At 47.9% G+C, this 21,874-nt stretch overlaps 2 protein-coding genes across 5 annotated transcripts; both read right to left on the reverse strand.

Moving 5' to 3' along the window:
• Nucleotides 1–9,006: 9,006 nt before the first annotated feature.
• Nucleotides 9,007–12,357, reverse strand: CAMK2N1 (calcium/calmodulin dependent protein kinase II inhibitor 1). Its single transcript, XM_058161522.1, has 2 exons — nucleotides 12,074–12,357; nucleotides 9,007–10,390 (listed from the first exon to the last, which is right to left on the reverse strand). The coding sequence occupies exons 1-2, from the start codon at nucleotides 12,222–12,224 to the stop codon at nucleotides 10,320–10,322; spliced, it is 222 nt and encodes a 73-aa protein (XP_058017505.1). The 5' UTR covers nucleotides 12,225–12,357; the 3' UTR covers nucleotides 9,007–10,319.
• A 15-nt stretch (nucleotides 12,358–12,372) lies between these two features.
• MUL1 (mitochondrial E3 ubiquitin protein ligase 1) lies at nucleotides 12,373–21,790 on the reverse strand. Of its 4 annotated transcripts, none has more exons than XM_058161506.1 (5): nucleotides 20,802–21,790; nucleotides 18,317–18,460; nucleotides 17,002–17,089; nucleotides 16,517–16,637; nucleotides 12,373–15,198 (listed from the first exon to the last, which is right to left on the reverse strand). In XM_058161506.1, exons 2-5 carry the CDS (start codon nucleotides 18,434–18,436, stop codon nucleotides 14,502–14,504), a joined length of 1,026 nt encoding a protein of 341 aa, XP_058017489.1. In that variant the 5' UTR covers nucleotides 18,437–18,460; nucleotides 20,802–21,790; the 3' UTR covers nucleotides 12,373–14,501. The 4 variants fall into 4 exon arrangements, with proteins under 4 accessions (XP_058017489.1, XP_058017491.1, XP_058017488.1 ...); XM_058161508.1 differs by having other exon boundaries at nucleotides 20,798–21,790; XM_058161505.1 differs by lacking the exon at nucleotides 20,802–21,790 and adding an exon at nucleotides 20,572–20,791.
• Between the last annotated feature and the right edge of the window lie 84 nt (nucleotides 21,791–21,874).

Below are 21,874 nucleotides of genomic sequence, written 5' to 3' on the forward strand. Positions count from 1 at the left end.
AGTGGTTGTCTTCCCTGGTGGTGGGGGTTGTGGTTGCCCTTCACTCCATCTGGGAGGGAGATCACCAGATAAGTGGACTCCTCTGGGATGGAATTCAGGGTTCCAGGAAAATATTTCTCCAAAGGATTTTCCTGGAGATGCTGGGAGAGTCGGAGGTGACTCTGTGGAGCTGCTCCATTGGTTGATACAGATGGAAAGAAGATTTCAGAAAGGGCTGTTCTCCGGGGCCTCGAGTGGCAAGTGGGAGGCGTAGGAAGGTCAGGGGGACCGTGCCAAGTTTACCTTGGGGAGGGGGGGGGGGCGTCAGGCCTCTTGGACGGCAGAACACAAAAATATTGGCTTGGCTGCAGATGGTCTCTGGAACCTTGCTTGGACTTCCAGCCTTGCCCTCCCCACCCAGTCTGGACTGCTCCCCCCTCAACCGCTCCCAGGGAGCCCTTCACCACAGCCCGGTTGCCCAAAAGGGCCACGCGTCCCTCAACTGCTTGTCCACATGCTTTGCTGCTGTGTGGCAGTGTGTTCAAATCCCCCCCACCTTCGCATCACTTCGATCCTGCCATGAGCCGACGGTTGCTAGGGGGTCCAAAAGACCCCCAAAGGCCGGGGGGGGGAGGCAGTGGAATCTAGCCCACCTCTTCCTGAGCGGAAAACCTTCTTTGCAGATGCTTTGCTGGCCCTGCTATGTGAAGATGCAGCTGTAATCTTGCAATTTTACTTTCGCTCAGAATCAACACACACACACACACGCCCCCCCCCCCTCCATCTGACTTTCACCTGGAGCCAAGCTGCTAATTTTCTCCATCAAGGCTTTCAGGGTTTATAAAAAAATTGGGATTTTGGCTTTTAGATATCCAAGGATTGCCCAGCTGAAATTAGAACAATTTATCAATTGGAACGATTTTATCAATTTATTGGTTAGAAGAATTCAACAGTGGTTTAATTCCAGAAGTTGTGGGTGATCAATCACTGGAGTTTTTTAAGAAGAAACTGAACAGCCGTTTGTCTGAAATGGTCTATGTGGGACCTCCTGCTTGACTAGGGGGTTGGACTAGAAGACCTCCAAGGTCCCTTCCAACCCTGTTATTCTGGAATGTTACCTAAACCTTAATGCTTGTCAAATTCAACATTATTACAGCTCTCAAGAATGCAAGAATGAAAAGGAAAAAGAAACAAAAAAGGGACGAAATTCCTCCGCCGACGTTTTCATCTCTAGCTTCAGTCATGCACCAGGTGGGCATCGGGGAAAAGGCAGCCCATGGTGTGAAGGAAAGGCCCATCCCCCGTGGGAAAATCTAAGAAAGTTAGCAGTGAGGATTTTCTTCAGTTCAGTTCATTTTTTTTCTCTTTGCTGGTTTCTTAAGTTACTATTTTTTCATTTGTGGCTGCTTCAGCGACTTAATAAACCCAGAACTGTTGGGAAAGTGTCTGTCTGTCTGTCTGTCTGTTAAGCCCCCAGCCACTCCCAAGAACAATCTCTCTCTCCCCATCCCTCTATCTATCTATCTATCTATCTATCTATCTATCATCTATCTTCTATTTTTCTCTCTCTGCATTGCTGGCAAAGCCACCGGGAGGCACTGCTGGGCTCCAGTTTGGTTCCTGATTGGGGAGGGGGCTTCTTTTCCGTTGCTCAGGCAACAAGAGAGCAGCTCTGCGCTGAGCCAATGATGCTCTACACTTTACTGCTCTGCTCCCCCCCCCCTTGGATCCACAATCAACCTGGTGGGAATGGTTCTAGAGATGTTTAAGAAGTCCTGCTTGTCCCCAAAGCGCTTTTGCCAAAAGGCAGCTGGTTCCATTGCCCACCATTCAGTCAGAACTCAAGAAGCTTCTTGGGTGAGAAGCAAAAAATTTTTCAAGGACAATCAAGTGGCCTTTTGGAAAAAGCACCTTTGGGAGCTCTGCCCAGTGCTCTGAATTTTGCAGGGGTGGTTTGTCTATATAAAAACGTCTGTTAGGGAAACATTTTCCCTCCAATGAATACCTGGATGAGAAATCTTTTGCAAAATTGCATAATGGGGAAGAAGAAGAGGAGGAGGAGGAGGGGGAAGGAGAAAGAGAAGGAGAAGGAGAAGAAGAAGAAGGAGAAGGAGAAGGAGAAGGAGAAGGAGAAGAAGAAAAGGACTCCAGTGTTCTTGGTGCTCTCTGAGCTTGGAGATTTCCTTGCAGACATTTCATGACCCAGCTAGGTAACATCATCAGTCTTAGAAGGGAGTAGGGTTTGCAGAAAGGAGGAGGAGAAGGACTAGCTGGAGAACGTCTCTCTTTTCCATCTACAAAGCCAACTGGACAGAAGCTCTGCAAGGCTGGGAAAAATTCAGGCATCGAGCACTTCCCTTAGGAAACCTTTTCTGTAGAAAAGGTTGAAGAGATCTAGAAACTTCTAAAATGATAGCTGGAAACTTCTAAAAGTGCATGTTGGCATTTCTTACCAAAGTCCAGCAACGATGCAGCTCTCTAACGTGCAACGCCACACTTTTCTCTGCACACCAACTCACATGCGTTGTCACTTGGTGGCAGGCATACGAGCGGGGGAGTGAGGTTCAATGCCCCCCCTCCGAGACGTGCTGCCCCAAACGGGGGTCTGGGGGAGAAGCAGCCAACTGACAGCTAGGCTACAGATGGTGAGTGGGACGGGCGGTGGACAACTGTGCCACCAGGGGGCGTGAGTTTAAAAAACAACAATGAGCGGAGGAAGAAACTCTGGAACTTAAAGTAGGAAAATAACTCACAACTTCAAAGCTCTGCATATCTGTTTGTGTGTCTGTGTCTATGCGGAGCCTTGCGTTACTGACCTTTGCACAACAGCGCAAGCACATGGGTTAACAATTGTGGGTTGAGGAACTTTCAACTTACAAGTGCTCCTTAACTTATGACTGTAATGGAGCCGGCCCATCACGCTTCTAAATTGTAACGTGTAAATTTTAACAACTGCGAAGATTCGCATAGCAGCCACTGCAAAAAAGGTTGTAAAAACAGGTCAATCCTGCGGGTGACCCGTTTTACATCCATCATGATTTACAATGTACAAGTAGTCCTCGACTTACAACAGTTCATTTAGTAACCGTTCAAAGTTACGGCGGCACTTTAAAACGTGACTTAGGACCATTTTTCACACTTAACGACCGTTGCAGCATCTTTGTGGTCACGTGATCAAAATCCAGACACTTGACAATTGTCTCGTATTTATGATGGCCGCAGTGTCCCGGGGTCAAGTAATCTACCTTCTGACCAGCAAAATAAAGGGGGAAGCCGGATTCACTTAACAACCGGGTCACTAACTTAACCATTGCAGTGATTCACTTAACAACTATGGCAAGAAAGGTTATAACATGCAACAACACTCACTTAACTGCCTGACTTAGCAAGGGAAATGTTGGGCTCAATTGTGGCCGTAAGTCGAGGACTACCTATACAACACACTAAGCGATTAAACAAACCCAGTATTTTTAATATGGAAGGTTTTTACATTTTTAATAATGTTCATTTTATAACATTTATTTAAATTTTATGCACCACCCAGAGTCACCTGATGGATGACTTTTATGATGTTGTAAGCCATCCGGAATTGCTTGACGGCAAGACAAATGGCATATAAATTTAATAAATATACATTTGCTAAATAAACGAGCAAACCAAGGCTTGTGGTGGAGTGTGTGGTGTGAATCCATTCAATGGTTGTTTGTTTAGTGAACTGTGCTTAAGCACATCACAGCTTAATCTCGATTTAGGCGGCTTCGGCTGTTTGCTCAGGAATGGGGGGACCACGCATTTTGCAAATAATAATTGCTCTCTCTTCCCCTCCCTCAATTCCCCCGCACACACACACACCGGTTTCATAACTATTTCACAGTAAAATGCTGACCTGATTTAACGTGTCCTACTTGGACAGAAAAGAGGGGGGGGAATTGCTTATGAAAATATATGAATATATATATATATATATATTTCAGGCTTCGCTTCATCTGAGTGAGAAAAATCAGCTCTCAGAGAGCAGTTGTGAATAATTCACCTGTTTGTCTTTGTTTTGTGTGTGCGTGTCAAAGCTCAAACTGTGCAAGGAAGATGCTTAAGAGACCCCCTTTGCAAGACAACACACTGACCTGTTTTTAAACTCAGCTGGGTAACTTCCCGGCTCCTTTCTGTGGCTTTCTCGAGAGTTGCATGCTGGCTGAAACTATGGAGAGAACAAGCTATGGTTAGGAGTGGACACAGCAACTGACTGGACCTCCCAAAGGCCTTTTAATCGGGGGGAGAGAGAGAAAAGGGGGGGGGAGAGAGAGAGAGAGAGAGAGAGAGAGAGAGAGAGAGAGAGAGAGACGGTGGGGAAAGAAAAGAGAGAAAAAAAGAATCAAGAGCTTAGAAACCAGCAGCTCAGCCCAGGTGCAAAGGGAAACATTTCGCCCACCGTAAAAACTCACTATAAGCAGAGTAACAGAGCTGGAAGGACCTTGAAGGTCTTCTAGTCCAGCCTCCTTGCTCAAGCAGGAGACCCTAGGCTAGGGCTGGGCAAATATGGCCCCTTTATGACCTATGGACTTCAACTCCCAGAATTCCTGAGCCAGCATGCTCAGGAATTCTGGGAGTTGAAGTCCATAGGTCATAAAGGGGCCATAGTTGCCCAGCCCTGCCCTAGGCCATTCTGGACAACTGGCCGTCCAGTCTCTTCTTAACTTCCTTATCGACCCATTGCCTTTTGCCAAAAACTAAGCAAAACAAAATACTTGGATGAGCAAAATGGATGAGATTCTAAGTATGGTTGCTTTCTCTGGAAAGTTTTGCTAATAAATAGGAAACATACATGCCACAGGTCAGTAAAATACTCCCCCCCCCCCACAAATCTCAAGGCAGTTTATGGAAATAAAATCCCAAAGCAAACTCCGATCAGCCCTCGATTCACGAATAAGGTTGTCAAGCATTGGCCAAGAAAGAGGAGGGAGAGACGGGGGCAGAATTTCAGGGAACTTCTGAAAATAAGGATCCCATGAAATTGCCTTCAGTCTGTGACTGTAATAAACATTGGATTGGATTGGAATTGGATCCAGGGCTTCCACCCTGGATCTCACCAAGGGTCACACAGAATCCTTCCCCACCTGAACTGGGAGATGGCGAGGATCAATTATTGTCCCCAATTCAGGTCTGAGCCTGGTGCCCAAGCCAACGATGGAGGCCAGACATGGGGTGCAGGTTTTCTGATTGCTTTTCATGGGTGTTCTCCAAGGAAAAGGGCTTCTGGCCAAAATGCCAAGAATCAAGAACAAAGGATTAAGAAAGCTTTATATGTTTTCACTAAAAGAGAAGGCGGAAGAAGGCGGGAGAAGGTGAGATAATAAGAAATATCATCTAATAAACATTTTAGTAATAATCCTACAATTTGTTCTATTGGTCTCTAGCTGTCCCTATTTCTAAGCTTTGGCTAATGAATGCTCCAGGAGTTATCTAATACACATTTTATTGGCTGCAGGCCATCACTATTCCTAATTGTTAGCTGAGATCTGCAAGTTGTCTCACTCTTGTTACTTTTATCAGCTTTCTAACTACCCAGAAGTGTTACAAGATTTACACCTGCATATTTCCTGTAGCTAAGCATTCTTTGTTCTTGCCAGACAAACTCCACAATTACAGTCTTCCTGATTTACTTTCAAGTGTGTATCATGACCTGGCTTTATTTTAGCATGCAGCCCATCAAACCTTGAACCTTCTTCATTTGGGAAACATCCCAAAGCTGCCTCCAGCCATCCCCTACCCAGATTCTTTGTGGATTTTTTGGAATCGGTCCCTCCTGGATGTACAACCCCAGTTGGAAATTTTCTGCCTCCGAGGTCACAACCGTCATGCAGAAGACCCGGTCTGTGAAGAACGGTGCAATATAATTTCCTAAGTTCTGCTTTTCTTCTGCCGCCACCCCCCCCAGCCAAGTTCCCATCACACAACAGAGATGCCCTTGTTTCCATGACAACCTGCAAGTGCAAGAAGAAGTTAATCCAAGTTATTTCTGTGTTTCGGGGGCAGGTGTTGTTGAGCTGTGTGGAAAGTTCGCCGCATATCTCAGGCTCTTGAGAAGCTCATCTGGCACTTGAAACAGCCTTTGGTGGTAGGGCTGGTTTCAAATCTATTCCATTTCCAGCCTGCATCTCAAGGCCTTTCTCACACCATGTAATAAAAGACCCTCTGAAACCAGGGAGGAAGATTCGCACGTTCAGAGTGTGAAAAATTCTGTCCAGGAATTCCAAAACTCATTCCAAAGTTCACTATTGATGTCCTGCACTCGTAGGCTCATGGTCACCAAGCCATCACGTTGCCTCTTGAAGGCCACCTCTAGGAGCCAAGGAGGACGCTCTTGGTCCATCAGGTTGCCTCTTGATGGCACATTTTAGGGGCTTCTACCCAGTGGTGAAATCTACAATTTCTTTCCTACCGGTTCTTTGGGCGTGGCTTGGTGGGGGGGTGTCTTGTGACTGAGTGGGCGTGGATATGTGACTGGGGGATCAAAGACAGAAACTCACTAACAATGTCCTGCTGGAGCAGGGTTGGACTAGGTGACCTCCAGGGTCCCTTCCAGCCCTGGATTATCCTCGGAAGCTGTGTCTAGTTCCAGATTTGTAGTTCCTCCTTCCTCTCCTTTTTCCTCCCTCCTTCCCTCCTTCCCTCCCTCTTTCTTTCTTTCTTTCTTTCTTTCGGGAGCATTTCACCCCTGCTTCTACCCAAGCAGACCCCGTCTCTTAGTGCTGGGTGATGGAGCAGAGCTTGATAGAATTGAGGCAACCAAGGAAAGAAATCTTGCTTTTCTGCCTTAAATCGTGAATTGCTGCAAGCTCGGGCGGAAAGGAAGTTGAACAAACGAGATTGTCAGTGGCCCTGCTGGGAAGTCTGCTCCATCCCTGGAGGTTTTGTAGAAAAGACCGGACCAACCATTGGATTGGGGTGGTATAAAGTCTCTTGGGCAGAGGGGGTTGGAGTAGAAGATCTCTGAGATCCCTTCCAGCCCTGTGACTCTACCTTGCCTAGCAGCTGCCCGTCAGAACAGGCAAGCCCAGGGTTTGGGGGATGCGGTTGCTATAGCAACGGAGCATCCAGCCCTGCTTCAGCCGAGGCTCCAGGACCACAAGGTAGCTTCTTTCTTTTCTCTTTCCCCAGGGGGGAAGCCTGCGGTCTCCGTAGCCCGCTTCTCTGCATGTAGTCACAAAAGATCCCAGCTATCTTCTGACCTTCCAAGCAGGAGGGCCGTTCAGAAGACAGAAAGCATGACTTCATACAGAAGCTGCTTTTTCGAACGCTGCTGGCTTTATGATGGGGTCCCCGGAGGCCATCAAGACCTTGAAAACCATTTTGTGGAGGGAGTGGGTGAAGACAGGCCCTCCCCAAAAGTGTTCCACTTTGCTCTCTCACAACACTGAGGTCCTTAAGGTCTGAGAATAGAAGAACAAGAGTTGGAGGGGTCCTGGGAGGTCTTCTAGTCCAATCCCCTGCTCAAGCAGGAGACTCTAGACCATTCCAGACAAATGGCTGTCCATTCTCTTCTTAAAAAGTCTTCCAGTGTTGGAGCACTTACAACACTTATTTATTGTTTATTGTTCTCGCTGTCAGGAAATTCCTCCTTAGCCTCAGGTTGCTTCTCTTCTTGATGGGTTTCCATTCATTGCTTCTTCTTCAAAGCCTTCAGGTGCTTTGGAGAATAGGTGGACACCAGGAGTGAAATCCAGTGAGTTCTGACTGGTTCTGGTGAACCGGTAGCGGAAATTTTGACCAGTTCGGAGAACCGGTACTAGAAATTTTGAGTAGTTCGGAGAACTGGCAAATACCACCTCTGGCTGGCCCCAGAGCAAGGTGGGAATGGAGATTTTGCAATATCCTTCCCCCAGGAGTGGGGAGGAAATGGGGATTTTTCCAGTATCCTTCCCCAGGAATGAGATGGGAATGGAGATTTTGCAATATCCTTCCCCTCCCACGCCCATAGAACCGGTAGTAAAAAATATTGGATTTCACCACTGGTGGACACCCACCCACCCAGTCTCTGTGGCAGCCCCTCAAATATTGGAAGATGCTATCACGTCCCCCTCTAGCTTTTTTCAGCAGGACCCTTTCCTTGGTCTTTTGCTGGAGAATTGAAACTAGAATATTGGCTGAGTGGCTGAGCGGTGGAGCCACCATGCACCACTCACAAGCCAGAGGCACGTCCGGGCTGAGAGGCCTTTTGTACCCTGGCCCTCTCGGGTTGCTGAACCCTGCATGAATAATAGAAAGCTTCTCTGCGCATCGCCGGGCAAATGAGAAGGTCCTTTCAAAAGCCACCAGAGAAATCAGGATGCGGTTTGGGAGGAGCAGAGCAGCCATCAGAAGCTCAGTGATCCGTGTCTCACGAGCCAGCTGCTGAAAAAAGTTGTTAATGAATAATGATGGCGGTCCTCAAGACTAGCTCCCTTGGAATGCTTAATGCCTGGTTGGGATGCCGGGTAACAGAACAACAAGAGTTGGAAGGGACCTTGGAGGTCTTCTAGTCCAACCCGCTGCTCTGGCAGGAAACACTAACCATTTCAGACAAAGGGCTGTCCAATCTCTTCATAACAGCCTTCAGTGATGGAGCCCCCACAACTTCTGCAGGGAATCTGTTCCACTGATTCATTGTCCTCACTGTCATCAAATTTCTCCTTGTTTCTAGGTTGCCTCTGTCCTTGACTAATTTCCATCTGAAGAGAAGGAGAAGGCGGGGAGACATGATAGCAGCCTTCCAGTATTTGAGGGGCTGCCACAGAGAAGGAGGGGGGGCCAACCTATTTTCCAAAGCACCAGAAGGCAAGGCAAGACACAATGGATGGAAGAGAGGACCAACCCAGAACTAAGGGGAACTATTGTGACAGATTCACTTAACGACCGTATGGTTCTCTCTCTGCAGTGGTTCACTTTAACGTCTATGGCAAAAAAAGACAGTGGGCCAGTGTAGCTCCTGGCTGTCCAGGTAAGGCTGAACAGGGGCGGGGTGTACAAGAAACGATGAGAAACTACCGATATAAGTCATAATCATTTATTATCCATTGCAGAAACACTCTCGTGCAGGATACACAAAGCTTGTAGGAAAAGATGCAAACCACCTTTTTAAGGACATCATTGCAAAATGCAGCCAAAGAGAAGGATAAAAACCATTGCAAGCAAGGCAGCCCTTTTTAATGCTTGGCGTGTCATGCAATTGTTTTTAAAATGGTTAGACTTGAATCAGTAAAAAAGAGAACTGAAGGAAAACCAAGGACGGCATCAGGAGAAAATTCTTTCTGCACAAATCAACCAGTTCGGTATAAAAAGTCCTCAGAGAGGCAAGAACTCCTTAAGTACAAAAAAAAAAAGCAACTTCGCATATACACAAAATCCCTACCAGAGGAAACAGAGAAGTAAATATTTTGCATTTCAGAAAATATTTGGCACTCTTCTTTCAGGATTATGGTTTGTGTACGCACACATTTTATTTATTTCATTGCACAGTAACAAAGAGAATCGACTTTGCACTAAAGTATTTTTAAAAAGCAAAGATTGGTTTGACACAAGCTTTCGTTTGCTAGGGAACATTTAAAAAAAGCACACAAATACTTTAAAAAAAACAACGTGTCTTCCATTTTCTGTATATAAAATTACATTTCTCTATTTGCACCTGAGTGACTAAGCATTGCCCCCAAATGTCAAATACTAGAATTATAATCCAGTTTTGGGGAAATAAGGATAACCTTCTTCCTGGTTCAAACTTTCTCTTTAAAAAGTTCCTTACATTCCAGAGACTTCAAAAGGTAACCAGAATCACATACAGTGTTGTGTTGGTTTGTGTGTGTGTGATTACAAACCATCCTTTTGTCCTCCTTTTACCTTCGCAAAATCCAAGAATATATAAAATATATAAATAGAAAGTACAGACCATGTTACGTGCAAGGTGATGGAATATTTTTTGCAAGGTGTCATCATGTAAACAAGACCTCCGAGACCCTCTGCCCACCACCCCAATTGTTTCTCTTCTCAGAAGACTTTCTAAAAGTCCAACTTGAACACTGGACTTTCTGGAGGGGGGGGCAGGAATAAAAGGCTTCAGTTCAGCCTCTCGGCAGCTCCTTAAAAGGCGTCTCCAGCTGGATCCCAACTTAGCGTTGAAGAACTCCAAAAAAACACCATCGCTTTCTGCCTCTTTCAGCCAAAAAAGTTCTTCCTTTCTTCATTTTTTTTTTAAAAAATGAACGATCTTGCCCATTCTTGGGCTGAAAGGTAAATTATTTTTGCGCCCCTCATTTTTTTAAACTCAGTGTCTCTGGGCGAGACATGTATATATATATATATATATATATTTAGACACCCGGAGGTGGCTTTTCTGAAATGTTTTTCAGTACATCATCAATCTGATCATCCTCAATGACAACTGGAAGCAGGAGAAAAAAAGGAAAGGAAAAAGAAAGATGAGTAAACACCTCCATTGTTGCCTTTTTGTTTATTTATTTCTTTGTTGTTCACTTTGCAACCGCCTTGCTTAACTATGGTCGTAATTCGAGGGCTACCTGCATCTACATCCAGGGTTCGCTGATCAGGCCAAGTAAGAAAGCAGACAGGTTGGTCCACATAATTTCTGGAGATTGGGCTGGGTCCTACCTCACCCAGAGACACAAATCCCACCGTGGAGAATCTGATCTAATAGTTGTGGGGATCCAGTTTAAGGGGGTTTTCTCTATAAGCCAAACACTCTTTTTCTCTGTAGCACAGGAGGAGGTGAGGTTCTTCACGAATGTGCATGCATTGCACAAGGTTTACACACACATATACACACACAAAGGTATACCTGGTACACAACACAATCCTGTTGCTCAGGAAACATCGCTTTGGGTACAAAACCAGGTGAGTTTGATTGCTATTTTGAGAAGCAGATCATAGCATGGTCGAGAATTTGATAAGATTCTCTTTCAGATTCTTAAACAGGCATTTTCAAGCTCAACAAAAATGAAGATACACACACACAGAGAGAGAGAGAGACACAACAAGCAGGATCACAAGACTGACTCAGTGGCACCAGAAGAGTTTTCTGAAACCACAACAAAAAGGATGTTTGAGTAGCCCTTAATTAAAGGCAGGATCTGTGTAAATGGATAGAAGAAAGACTAGAGACACACATATGGGAGTGCACACACACTTTTGTTGTTGTTCTGTCTCAAAGGCTGCCACTGTTTTTAAGCCAGCCTTGGTCCTTCTGGTCCACGTTGGGTTGACCTAGAAACCTCCCAATTGGTTTCTCTCCGGAATCCACAACGAGATAAATAGCAGCCCAAACACCCTTGTGTTGTTGTGTCCCTCCCTCCCCCTAACACACCGGCCTCCGAAGTCTGTGATCGCTCTTGTCCCAACTACTCTGCTCCATCTTGACTTCTATCCATCCGCCCGCCCCTTGGAGACTGTCTGCACCAGGGCCTCTTTAATGGTAGCAGACCAGCTGAGACACGGCCCCCCCACCTTGGGGGCTTCGCACTTGACCAGTTCTGCTGACTCAGCCAAATATGGGGGAGCAGAAGGGCTGACCCCCCCCTCCCCTTGATGCTGGGCTGGGGGCTTCCCTGGATCCTTTCCTCCACAGGACTTGGGGGGGGCCCAACTGTTCCTAGGGTGAGCACCCACCTTTTGAGGGGGGCTAGTGATAAATGCAAACCCCTGAGGCAGCACCTCTTTTCAGAACCTTCCTCCCCACCCACCCTTCCAAAGGGCTGCCTTTTGTCTCCTTCTTGAAGGGAGGGGGGCGAATAAAGCTGCCCCACCCCCCCGCCAATCCAGTAGAGTCCGGCGTCCCACTTGAAAAGCGAAACTCGACCTGCGCGCAGACCCCCAACCGCCTTCATCACCAGCCAGGAGGAAGAGGAGGGGATGATGGGCTTTGCGCTCTCTGCACGCCTCACCCAGGCTAGGTTGGGCGGGTGAGCAGCCCACCCGGGGGAAAGTTCACCCCAAGACCCCCATCTGGAGTTCAGGGGGGGCAGTCTCAAGCCCCCCGCCCTGGGGGCAAAGTTGCAGACTTTGGGAGGGGGTCTCCTCCCTCCCTCCCTCCCTCCGCACTTGCACTTACCGCACTTGCTGCGTCCGATCTGGGCCAGTTTGGGGGCGCGCTTGGCGGCGCCCCCCGGCCCGAAGCTGCTGGTGTCCTGCAAGCGGCAGGCGAAGCCCAGCGGCGCCCCCTCGCCCGCCTCCCCGCGGGGGCTCAGCTGCACCTCCGACATCGCGGCTGCCCGGGCCGAGCGGAGCTCAGGAGAAGCGAGCCAAGCAGCCGCGCAGGAGCGCTCCTCGCTCAGCGGCGCCCACCCCCGCTCCCACGGGGGTCTCTCTTCTCCTTCTGCCGCTCTCCCGCTTCGCTCCTTCCCTACAGCCGAGTCCCGAAAGAAAGAAGAAGAAGAAGAAAAAGTGGGATGGACGCCCAAACCAGGCTTGGCTGCAAGCGCCAGGCGCGCACAAGCACGCACACACACAACACACAACCACACACACACACAGAGACTGACTCACTGACTGGGGAAAATAGACACACACCCTCCTGCCTTGTTTCTACAAAGCGCCCCTCTCTTTTCCTTCCTTTTCACGTGAAGGTTCCCAGCAGCCATTCCTGCCCTCCAAGCCCGGGTTCGGGGGGGGGGGGGGCTTTGCCCTAGAATCAGGCGCATATGACCACCACTGAGCCCCCCCCACTTTCCCCATCTAAGCAAGACAGCTGTTGGGTGAGTTTTGCACACACACACACACACACACCCCTCCCCCGCTTCACAACCTTTCTTGGCATGAGGGTGAAGCCAATCGATGCGGTTGTTCAATGAGCAACGCGGTCGTTAAGCGAATCCGGCTTCCCCCTTGACTTCTGCTTGTCAGAAGGCTGCAAAAGGGGATCACGTGACCCTGGGACATTGCGACTGTCATAAGTACGAGTCATTTGCCTAGCGCCTTAATTTTGATCATGTGACCGTGGGGATGATGTAAGATGTATGTGATCTAAGAGAAATCAGACCTTGGAGGTCTTCTAGTCCAACCCCCTGCTGGCGCAGGAAACCCTCAACAATCCCTAACAAATGGCTGTCCAGTCTCCGCTTGAAGACCTCCAGTGATGGAGCACCTACAACTTCTGGTGGCAAGCTGTTCCACTGATTAATTGTCCTCACTGTTAGGAAGTTTCTCCTTACTTCCAGGCTGCTTCTCTCAGATGAGTTTCCCCTCCGTTGCTTCTTGTCCTGCCTTCAGGGGCTTTGGAGAAGGGGTGGACCCCCTCCTCTTCTTTGTGGGAGACCCTCAAATATTGGAAGACTATCAGGTCACCTCTGGTCCTTCTTTTTATTAAATTAGACGTTCCCAATTCTTGGGTATGGACCCTTGCTGATCAGCTGTATGCAATGCTGGTTAGTGTACATTCAAAGTGACAATAAAGTTATTTCTAAGTCTCTAAGGCCTTGGGGCCGCCAAGGAAATTCTGTTTACTTGGCAGTAGAGGCCATGCCGTGGGTGAGGCGGGCAGAGAAATTTAAGCGGGCTGGCCTGCTTCCCGCCTGCTTTGCTTCGCCAAGGTGCCTGCACCCAAGGGACAGCGGCACACCGAGACAGCAGAGGAGACCACAAGGACAACACTGCCCCCTAACGGTCTCCAGAAGAGACCAGAAGCAGGTTTCCAATCAACACTTTTGAGTTCCCCAAAAAAAGCATCTCGGTTGCCGCCTCCGTTCGTACACATGCATGCGGCAACCTGCTCCCTCAGAAACTGCAACCAGAGTTTTTAGTTACGCAAAAAGGGTTAAATATTGATCAGGCGGGAGGCGCATTCACAGCATTTAGCAAAATTTATTTTCCTTCTTTTCTGACTCTCAGGATGCCCACGGCTCTTGAGTGTGATTGCGTGCTTGGGCTATCCAGGTTAGGTGTGTAAGGCCATTTGAAAGAGACTTGGTTCCGGGTCTGAAACTCCAAGGAGGCTTTGCTTGGCTATCCAGTAATTTCCAACACAGCCATGGTTCTCTCCCCTCTTTAAATATAATTTCTTTCCCCTTCCATCTCTTTCCCGACACATGTAAGATCCTTTAGAGGCAAAAATAGCCAAAGCTGCCTCTGAAGCAAGGGCAAGGCAACCTCCTTTTATTCTGGGACCTGAGTAGGCAGGGAAATGGAACTGAAAAATAACATTCAGGGCCAAACACACAAAGCGCCAATGAATCAAAAAGGTGCGTTGAACGCCACACGGCTCCAGAAACATCATCCTGGGAGTTCTCCAACAAGCAACATCTAAAGACGATTTATTCACACGCGCAAAGAAAAGAGAAGAACCTTCGTTTCGGCATTTTTACCAAAGCCACAGCCGGCAGTTCGATTCCAGATTGAGTGTGGGAGCAACACCACTTGGCTTTGTCGATCTGCTCAAAGAGCTACCGCTAAGCCCCCTCCCCTCCCACGAAACCCGCTCCCCGTTTTACGCAGCAATGTTCAAACCAGTTCCTACAGTAGCCTGAGAGGGGGGTCGTCGCCCCTCAGCTGTTGTACAAGGGCACCACCCTGGCGATCAGCTGCCTGCAGATGGGGCAGCGGGGGGGCCTGGGCAGGGCCTCGTAACACTTGAGGCAGGAGCACACGTGCCCGCACTCGAGGAAAACGCAGGCCCGGCCGTTGCCCAGGCAGACCACGCAGGTGTTGGTGGCATCCCCTCCGGCGGCGATGCCCTCCAGCATCTGACGCAGCCGCCGCTTCTCCCGCTGACACCGGTACTGTTTGTGCAGAACAAAGATGAGGAGGGCGCAGCTGGCCAGCCCGCAGAGGGTCGTCAGGACCTTCCAGAACCGGACGCTCGACTCCTGCCGCTCAAGCAACGTCTTGAACCCCAGGCTGCTCAGGCAGTAGCGCAGGCCCTGCTTGGGGGGCTGCAGCTTGATGGTGCTGCTGTCCAGGACGAGCTCGCCGACCCCGGTGAGGGCCGCCCCAACGGTCAGCATCTCTTCGGTCTCCTTGATGCCCTTGGGTCGCTCTCCACTGATGTAGTGGCCGATGGCGTCAGTCAAGGACTGCACCGAGGGGTGGAACCTCTCGTAGACGGTCTCCAGGCTCAGCTCGGCAGCACTGAGGGGCTTCAGGACCCTCACGGCCACGTCGGGGGGGCCCTCGCTCCCCGGGGCTACCAGATCGAAAGGGACCGTGTTTGTCCTCTGGTGGATGATCTTTTCATAATTGTTCCTGGGGAAATTTCATCCAGAATGAAAAACACCATTGTGGCACAATTTTTAAGAGCCTCCTCTCCCTTCTCTCCTTTTCTATCGTATCCCACTATGAACATGCAGTGGAAAACTGAGAGGCTTTAAGGTGAGTTCTTTGTCCAAAGCCTCTAGGAATATTTGCTGCTGGGCAACAGCTCCCAACTTCTCTGAATGTCTGGAGTGATTGCTTAAAGTAGGGAGGTCATGCAAAGTGGGGCAGACACCCCTGATCTGCACTGAGTCGGCCTCGAGGAAGCTGCATTGTTTCCCAGCCTGAATCCTAAGTTTCAGATCTAAACACCACCCTCCAGAAAGAGGTTGGAAAAGAAAATGAGAGGAACAAGACTGCGTGACCCAAAGACCAGGCAGCTTTTTAAAACTGACAAAATTCAGTGTGGCAGAGATCTGAAATCTATTTCATTAGTTATAGCAAGACAGAGGTATAATGACAACGATAATCATTATTCAGAATGCAGCCAAGCACCAATACATGTAAAAAAACAGTGAAATGTATATTAAATTCATAACAGGGAAGTGATAAAAAGAGAAACACGGAGATAGTTCAATGTCTAGGTTAGGCCAGAATGCTTAGAACTTAAGCAAGGAAGCTGAACATTTTTGATCATTTCCATATACCGTATATACTCGAGTATAAACCGAGTTTTTCAGCACATTTTTTGTGCTGAAAAACGTCCCCTCGGCTTATACTCGGGTCTATACGGCTTATACTCAAGTTTTTTTTTTTTTTAAGCCCCTCGGCTTATACTCGAGTATATACGGCTTATACTCGAGTTTTTTTTTTTTCTTTTTTTCACATTTTACCGGACTGAAGCCCTGCCGGTGCAGTGAGAGGCGGGCGGGGAGCCGCCAGCCTTCTCAGCTGAGGGAGGGAGGGTTTCCCCAACCGGTAGGTGCCTCATTTCCCACCCTCGGCTTATACTCGAGTCCCCAGTTTACCCCAGTTTTTGGGGTAAAATTGGGGACCTCGGCTTATACTCGGATCGGCTTATATTCGAGTATATACGGTATATGAAGAAACTGAATATTTTTATATTCTTATGACCATAAATAAATTAAACTCTGAGAAATCATGAAACGTTCCCACAGCACCTAGAAATAACATCTGTGAACCCCCAAAACTTTATCTCAGAAATAAAACAACCGACTGTCTCAAAAGCTTGAGTGTTCTCATGTGGCAGCTTACAAGACTTCAGGCTACAATAATCACACCGACGTTGTGGTTCTCATCAGCCCGTTAGCAAGATCCTACTTCCAAAACGAGGCGGGAGTGGACTTACCAGAAGTGGGTGGTCCGGTTCCACACCATCTTGTGCTCCTGAAGGGTCAGCCTCTGGACCACCCCCTTGCAACTGTCCACAAACTGGCTGTTGAGGCTTTCCTTGACAGAGCGCACCACACCTGATCGGGCAGGAAAGACCGGGCAGCAGTCAGTGACCAGAAGGAGGGAGACACCCACTGTGCAGAAGCCAGCAAGGAGATGGATGGATGGATGGATGGCAGGCCAATTATTTACGGCCCTCCAGATGGGTGCAGCAGCTTCCAGGGACATTGAGGGGAGGGTCATCGAAAATTCAAGCCCCCCTGCCCATCTGGAGGAGAGCACCCAGGAGGGCGAATGGCCAGCAACCTCCCCAATGGTCAACCATCTGTAGATCCATTTGCTGAATGCTTACAGTGGGATCCCTCATGAAAGATGCCATAGATGTACTCTGGTGGAAATACACAATTACACTTACACAATTTCCCCACAGGAAGGACATACCTTCTATCACCGCATAGGGGACGCATTTCCCTGGGGCTTCCATCAGCAGATTCTTTAAATCCTGATCCAGGGTGACCTTTTTAGCACTCTGGGGGAAGGAAAAGAAAAATAAACTTCACAACAACAACCTGAATCAGAGCAAAGAGATGGCCTGAGTTTTCAGACATTCCACAAACATACTTCTCTGGCAAATTGCGAAGCGGAAGAAAACTAACTGGTAGTGAAATTATAAATATCAGAGGTCATGTCAAAATTGATCCCCATCACTGAGAGGGCCTTCTCCCCACTTCAGAGACATCCACCTCACTGCATTTGCCAAGACAACTTCTGAGCATGAACAAAATATCCAAAGTGGTAGATTCGGGCTTCCTTTAAACTCATTTGTGTCATCATACGTACAAATGAATGCCAGTGTTGTGGTCCACCAGCAGCCTGTGGAGCTGGCAGTCGAGTTAGACAGTGATGAGGCTGAGGAAGAACATGGGCCAGTCCTGGAGGCTGGGGAAGGCCCGGATGAGGGCTCTGCGTTGGAGGCTGAGGTGGGGCCAGGGCCATCTGGGAGTGAGGTGCGGACTCCGGAGCCTCCAGAGGCTGACAGTAGTGAGGCAGAGGAACAGGAGAAGCCTGTTCCTAATGCACGCATGAGAAGAGCTGCCAGAAGGTAAAAGCAGTTAAAGCAAAGAGGAGGACTCGGAAGTAAGGCCAGGAGATGATTGGCCCCTCCCATAAGACTTAAAAGATGAGCAATGGCGTTTGGGCTCTTTGTCAGAAAACAACGTTGATAGCCTTGCTCCTTGCCTTGCTGCATTTATTTCTTGTTGGCGTCTTCTGCTTTTGAACTTTTGCCAAGAAAAGCCTTTGGCAGTTTGCCTAATTAGACCAAGGTTAGTGATAAGACTTGAAGAACTCTGTGTTATGAAGAATTTGCTTTTAGTTTGGAGGACACTGAGAATGAGTTAATTCTCAGCTGTTCTAATAAAGTCTGTTTGCTTTTGAACTGATTGCATCTACTACTACCTACACCTACTTGCGCCTGGGTCACAACAGCCAGCACAGATTGTGCTTTGCTGAGTGACTTTTCTGGGTTTGCCTCCAGGTGTTTAAAATCTTCAAATGAACTCTGTTTTTTTCTTTTGGGGGACTTGGTATTTTGAAGATTCCCATATATACAGTGTTAATCTACCATAAATTTCATTTCTGAAAGCTAAATTTCCTGTAGCTGTAGTTGGAATCAGGCCAGTAGGGCAGATGTTACAAAAACAAACACAGTGATCCCAAAAAGCCGCCTTAAGCCAGGATCCAAATAGCCGCTCACCTTCAGACTGTCTGCAACTTTTGACTTGTGTCTGTAAACGGCATAGAGGATTGCAGTGACGGCCGAACTGGTTGCCAGAAGGATAATTTCACCCATCGAAGGGTGACCGGCGGAATCCATAGTTATCACTAGAGGGTGGCTTCCCTGTAATAGGAAAAGAGAGAAGTTTCAATTCTGCTTTCCTTGTTCTTCAAATTGTCCATATACTTACAACCACTCGTTTAGTGACCGTTCAAAGTTACAACGGCACTGAAAAACTTAGGACTGTTTTCCCACTTACGACCGTTGCAGCATCACCATGGTGACATCATCAAAATTTAGACGCTTGGCAACTGACTCATATTTATGACGGTTGCAGTGTCCCAGGGTCACGTGAACCCCTTTGGCGCTCTTCTGACAAGGAAAGTCAATGGGGAAGCCGGATTCACTTAACAACCATGCTACTTCTTGCTTAAAAGTCTGTGCTGACCAATTGGCCCCCATCTTCACCCATATTTTCAATAAATCACTAGAGATGTGCTATGTTCCTTCTTGCTTCAAACGCTCTACCATCATCCCAGTGCCGAAGAAGCCCACCATCAAGGAACTAAATGACTACAGACCAGTTGCTCTAACATCTGTAGTCATGAAAACCTTTGAAAGGCTAGTGCTTTCCTACCTGAAAACCATCACGAATCCGCTTTTAGACCCCTTGCAATTTGCATACCGAGCAAATAGATCAACAGATGATGCTGTTAATATGGCTCTGCACTACATCCTACAACATCTTGAGTCTCCAAAGACCTATGCAAGGGTCCTTTTTGTAGACTTTAGTTCAGCATTCAATACCATCATTCCAGACATTCTTCTAACTAAGCTAAACCAGCTACAGGTACCGGAACAGACTTGTAAGTGGATCACAAGCTTCCTAACAAACAGGAAGCAGCAGGTGAAGCTAAGCAAGATCACATCAAATACCTGTACAATTAGCACAGGGCCCCCCCAAGGCTGTGTGCTCTCCCCACTTCTCTTCTCTCTGTATACCAATGACTGCATCTCCAATGATCCATTTGTTAAGCTACTGAAGTTCGCAGATGACACAACAGTGATTGGTCTCATTCGAGACAATGACGAATCCGCATATAGACAAGAGGTCGAACGACTAGCCTTGTGGTGCAACCAAAACAATCTGGAACTGAACACACTCAAAACCGTAGAAATGGTGGTAGATTTTAGGAAAACCCTTCCATACTTCCACCTCTCACAATACTTGACAACACAGTATCAACAGTAGAAACCTTCAAATTTCTGGGTTCTATCATATCGCAAGATCTCAAATGGACAGCTAACATCAAAAACATCATTAAAAAAGGACAACAAAGAATGTTCTTTCTGCGCCAACTCAGTAAGCTCAAACTGCCCAAGGAGCTGCTGATCCAGTTCTACAGAGGAATTATTGAGTCTGTCATTTGCACCTCTATAACTGTCTGGTTCGGTTCTGCAACCCAACAAGAAAAACACAGACTTCAGAGGATAATTAGAACTGCAGAAAAAATAATTGCTACCAACTTGCCTTCCATTGAGGACCTGTATACTGCACGAATCAAGAAGTGAGCCGTGAAAATATTTGCAGATCCCTCGCATCCTGGACATAAACTGTTTCAACTCCTACCCTCAAAACGATGCTATAGAGCACTGCACACCAGAACAACTAGACACAAGAACAGTTTTTTCCCGAAGGCCATCACTCTGCTAAACAAATAATTCCCTCAACACTGTCAGACTATTTACTGAATCTGCACTACTATTAATCGTTTCATAGTTCCCATCACCAATCTCTTTCCACTTATGACTGTATGACTATAACTTGTTGCTGGCAATCCTTATGATTTATATTGATATATTGATCATCAATTGTGTTGTAAATGTTGTACCTTGATGAACGTATCTTTTCTTTTATGTACACTGAGAGCATCTGCACCAAGACAAATTCCTTGTGTGTCCAATCACACTTGGCCAATAAAATTCTATTCTATTCTATTCTAACCAAAAACTGTAGTGATTCAGTTAACAACTGTGGCAAGAGAGGTCGTTAAATGGGGCAAGACTCACTTAACAAATGTCTCACTTAACAATTGTGATTGTAAGTCAAGGACTATATATTCCCTCGCCTTATCTTAGTCACTAGCCAGGGTACAATCACAACACACAAGCAACCCCACAACTATCGCAAGCTGGGTGTCTTTGGCTCACTCCCCTCATTCTGTCGAGCCCACCTCACAGGGTTGTTGTTGTGGGGAAAACAGGAGGAGGAAGGGTTTTGGGGGGTGGCCGGAAGGGAACTGGCTCGCTCCTGTGGCAGGGAGTTCCGCACGCAGACGCCCAAGAGGTCCCGCGACCTCGCCGCCCGCCAGACACTTTCGGTGCGCCCCAGAAGAGGCCCAACGGCGCGCTGAGAGAGGGCCCCCCGTTTCCATGACAACCGGCGGGGAGGCCGACTACCTACGTCCGTGCGCTCCGGCAAGGCACTTCCGGGAAGAAGCGACGCTTGATGACGTCAAAAGGCCGCGCGCCAGAGCGTTTGCCTAGAGCAGTTAAAAACGGGGCTAGAAGAAACCGGAAGTGCGACTCTGAGGTCAGATATGGTCACTGCGGGCACATAGACTTTGGAAAAGTGTAGAGGTGACTCTTTCCTTGAAAAAGTTTTTTTAAACCTATTTTTTTCCGGCTACCTGGCCTACCTTGCAATGATGTTGTAACTTTCGGAAGTTTTTCATGGGGGCCTGGAGCTAACCAGCAAGGGCTTCATGTCAGCTACTTTGCCCCCTCCTTTGCGTTGCAAGCTAATTTTGGCCATTCCTCTCCTCTAGATAGGGCTTCTGCCTGCTTGGCCTACCTGGCATCCTTTTCTTTTTGCTCTCACCCAGAGTTGCTTTTACATCTTCAACCCCCACCCTTAAATCTCCATTTTTATGCAGATTGAAATCCGAGTGGAGTGGGGGGGGAGAGGCAAAATGAAGCCCCACCTGTGTGTTTCGCACCCAGGACCTCCAGCAGCAGCAGAAAACTCCGTCGAGCAACTCGGCACAAAAGTCGACCAGAAAAGCATCCTTCCCTAATGTTCCCTGGTGTAGGGGACTCCAATTCTCACCATCCCCGGCTGATGCCACGAGGGCAGGGGACTATGGGAACTGAAGTCCCGGAGGATGGCGCTGGATCGGGGAGGGCAGCAGTCTCTGAGCATTGCAGGGAAGCCCCAAGAGCAGGAATTCATTAGCATTAGGATGGGAGGCCACTAGGCGAGCTAAGGGTTGTAAATTGGATGAAAACAAATATCCTGCAAAAGGTCAAACTTCTTCCAGGCTCTTGCCAAGAGATCTGCACGATGCCTTGGAGCTGAGCTTAATTCAAAGGAATTGTCCAGGCATCTCCTCTTCTCTGTAAATTTAGAAGCCCCCTCCGACCACTGCCTTGCTCAATCTCAGCTTCTTTGATGATGCAATTAAAATGCAACCACTGTTTTCTGACTCATCAGGATCCACCATCCTATTTGTTCCCCTGCTTTAAATTTCTGCTCAA

The sequence above is a fragment of the Ahaetulla prasina genome, chromosome 18, assembly GCF_028640845.1.
Source record: "Ahaetulla prasina isolate Xishuangbanna chromosome 18, ASM2864084v1, whole genome shotgun sequence".
In the NCBI taxonomy this organism is placed as follows: domain Eukaryota; kingdom Metazoa; phylum Chordata; class Lepidosauria; order Squamata; family Colubridae; genus Ahaetulla; species Ahaetulla prasina.

Bases quoted from the DNA above. Each gene is read 5' to 3' on its own strand.
- CAMK2N1 (XM_058161522.1), bottom strand. From the start codon at position 12,224: ATGTCGGAGGTGCAGCTGAGCCCCCGCGGGGAGGCGGGCGAGGGGGCG. The intron at 10,391-12,073 runs GTAAGTGCAAGT...TCCTGCTTCCAG, and splicing joins GATCGGACGCAGCAAGTGCG to TTGTCATTGAGGATGATCAG.
- MUL1 (XM_058161505.1), bottom strand. From the start codon at position 20,772: ATGGAAACGGGGGGCCCTCTCTCAGCGCGCCGTTGGGCCTCTTCTGGG. The intron at 18,461-20,571 runs GTGGGCTCGACA...TTCCTATTACAG, and splicing joins CACAACAACAACCCTGTGAG to GGAAGCCACCCTCTAGTGAT. The intron at 17,090-18,316 runs GTGAGCGGCTAT...TCCTTCCCCCAG, and splicing joins AAGTTGCAGACAGTCTGAAG to AGTGCTAAAAAGGTCACCCT.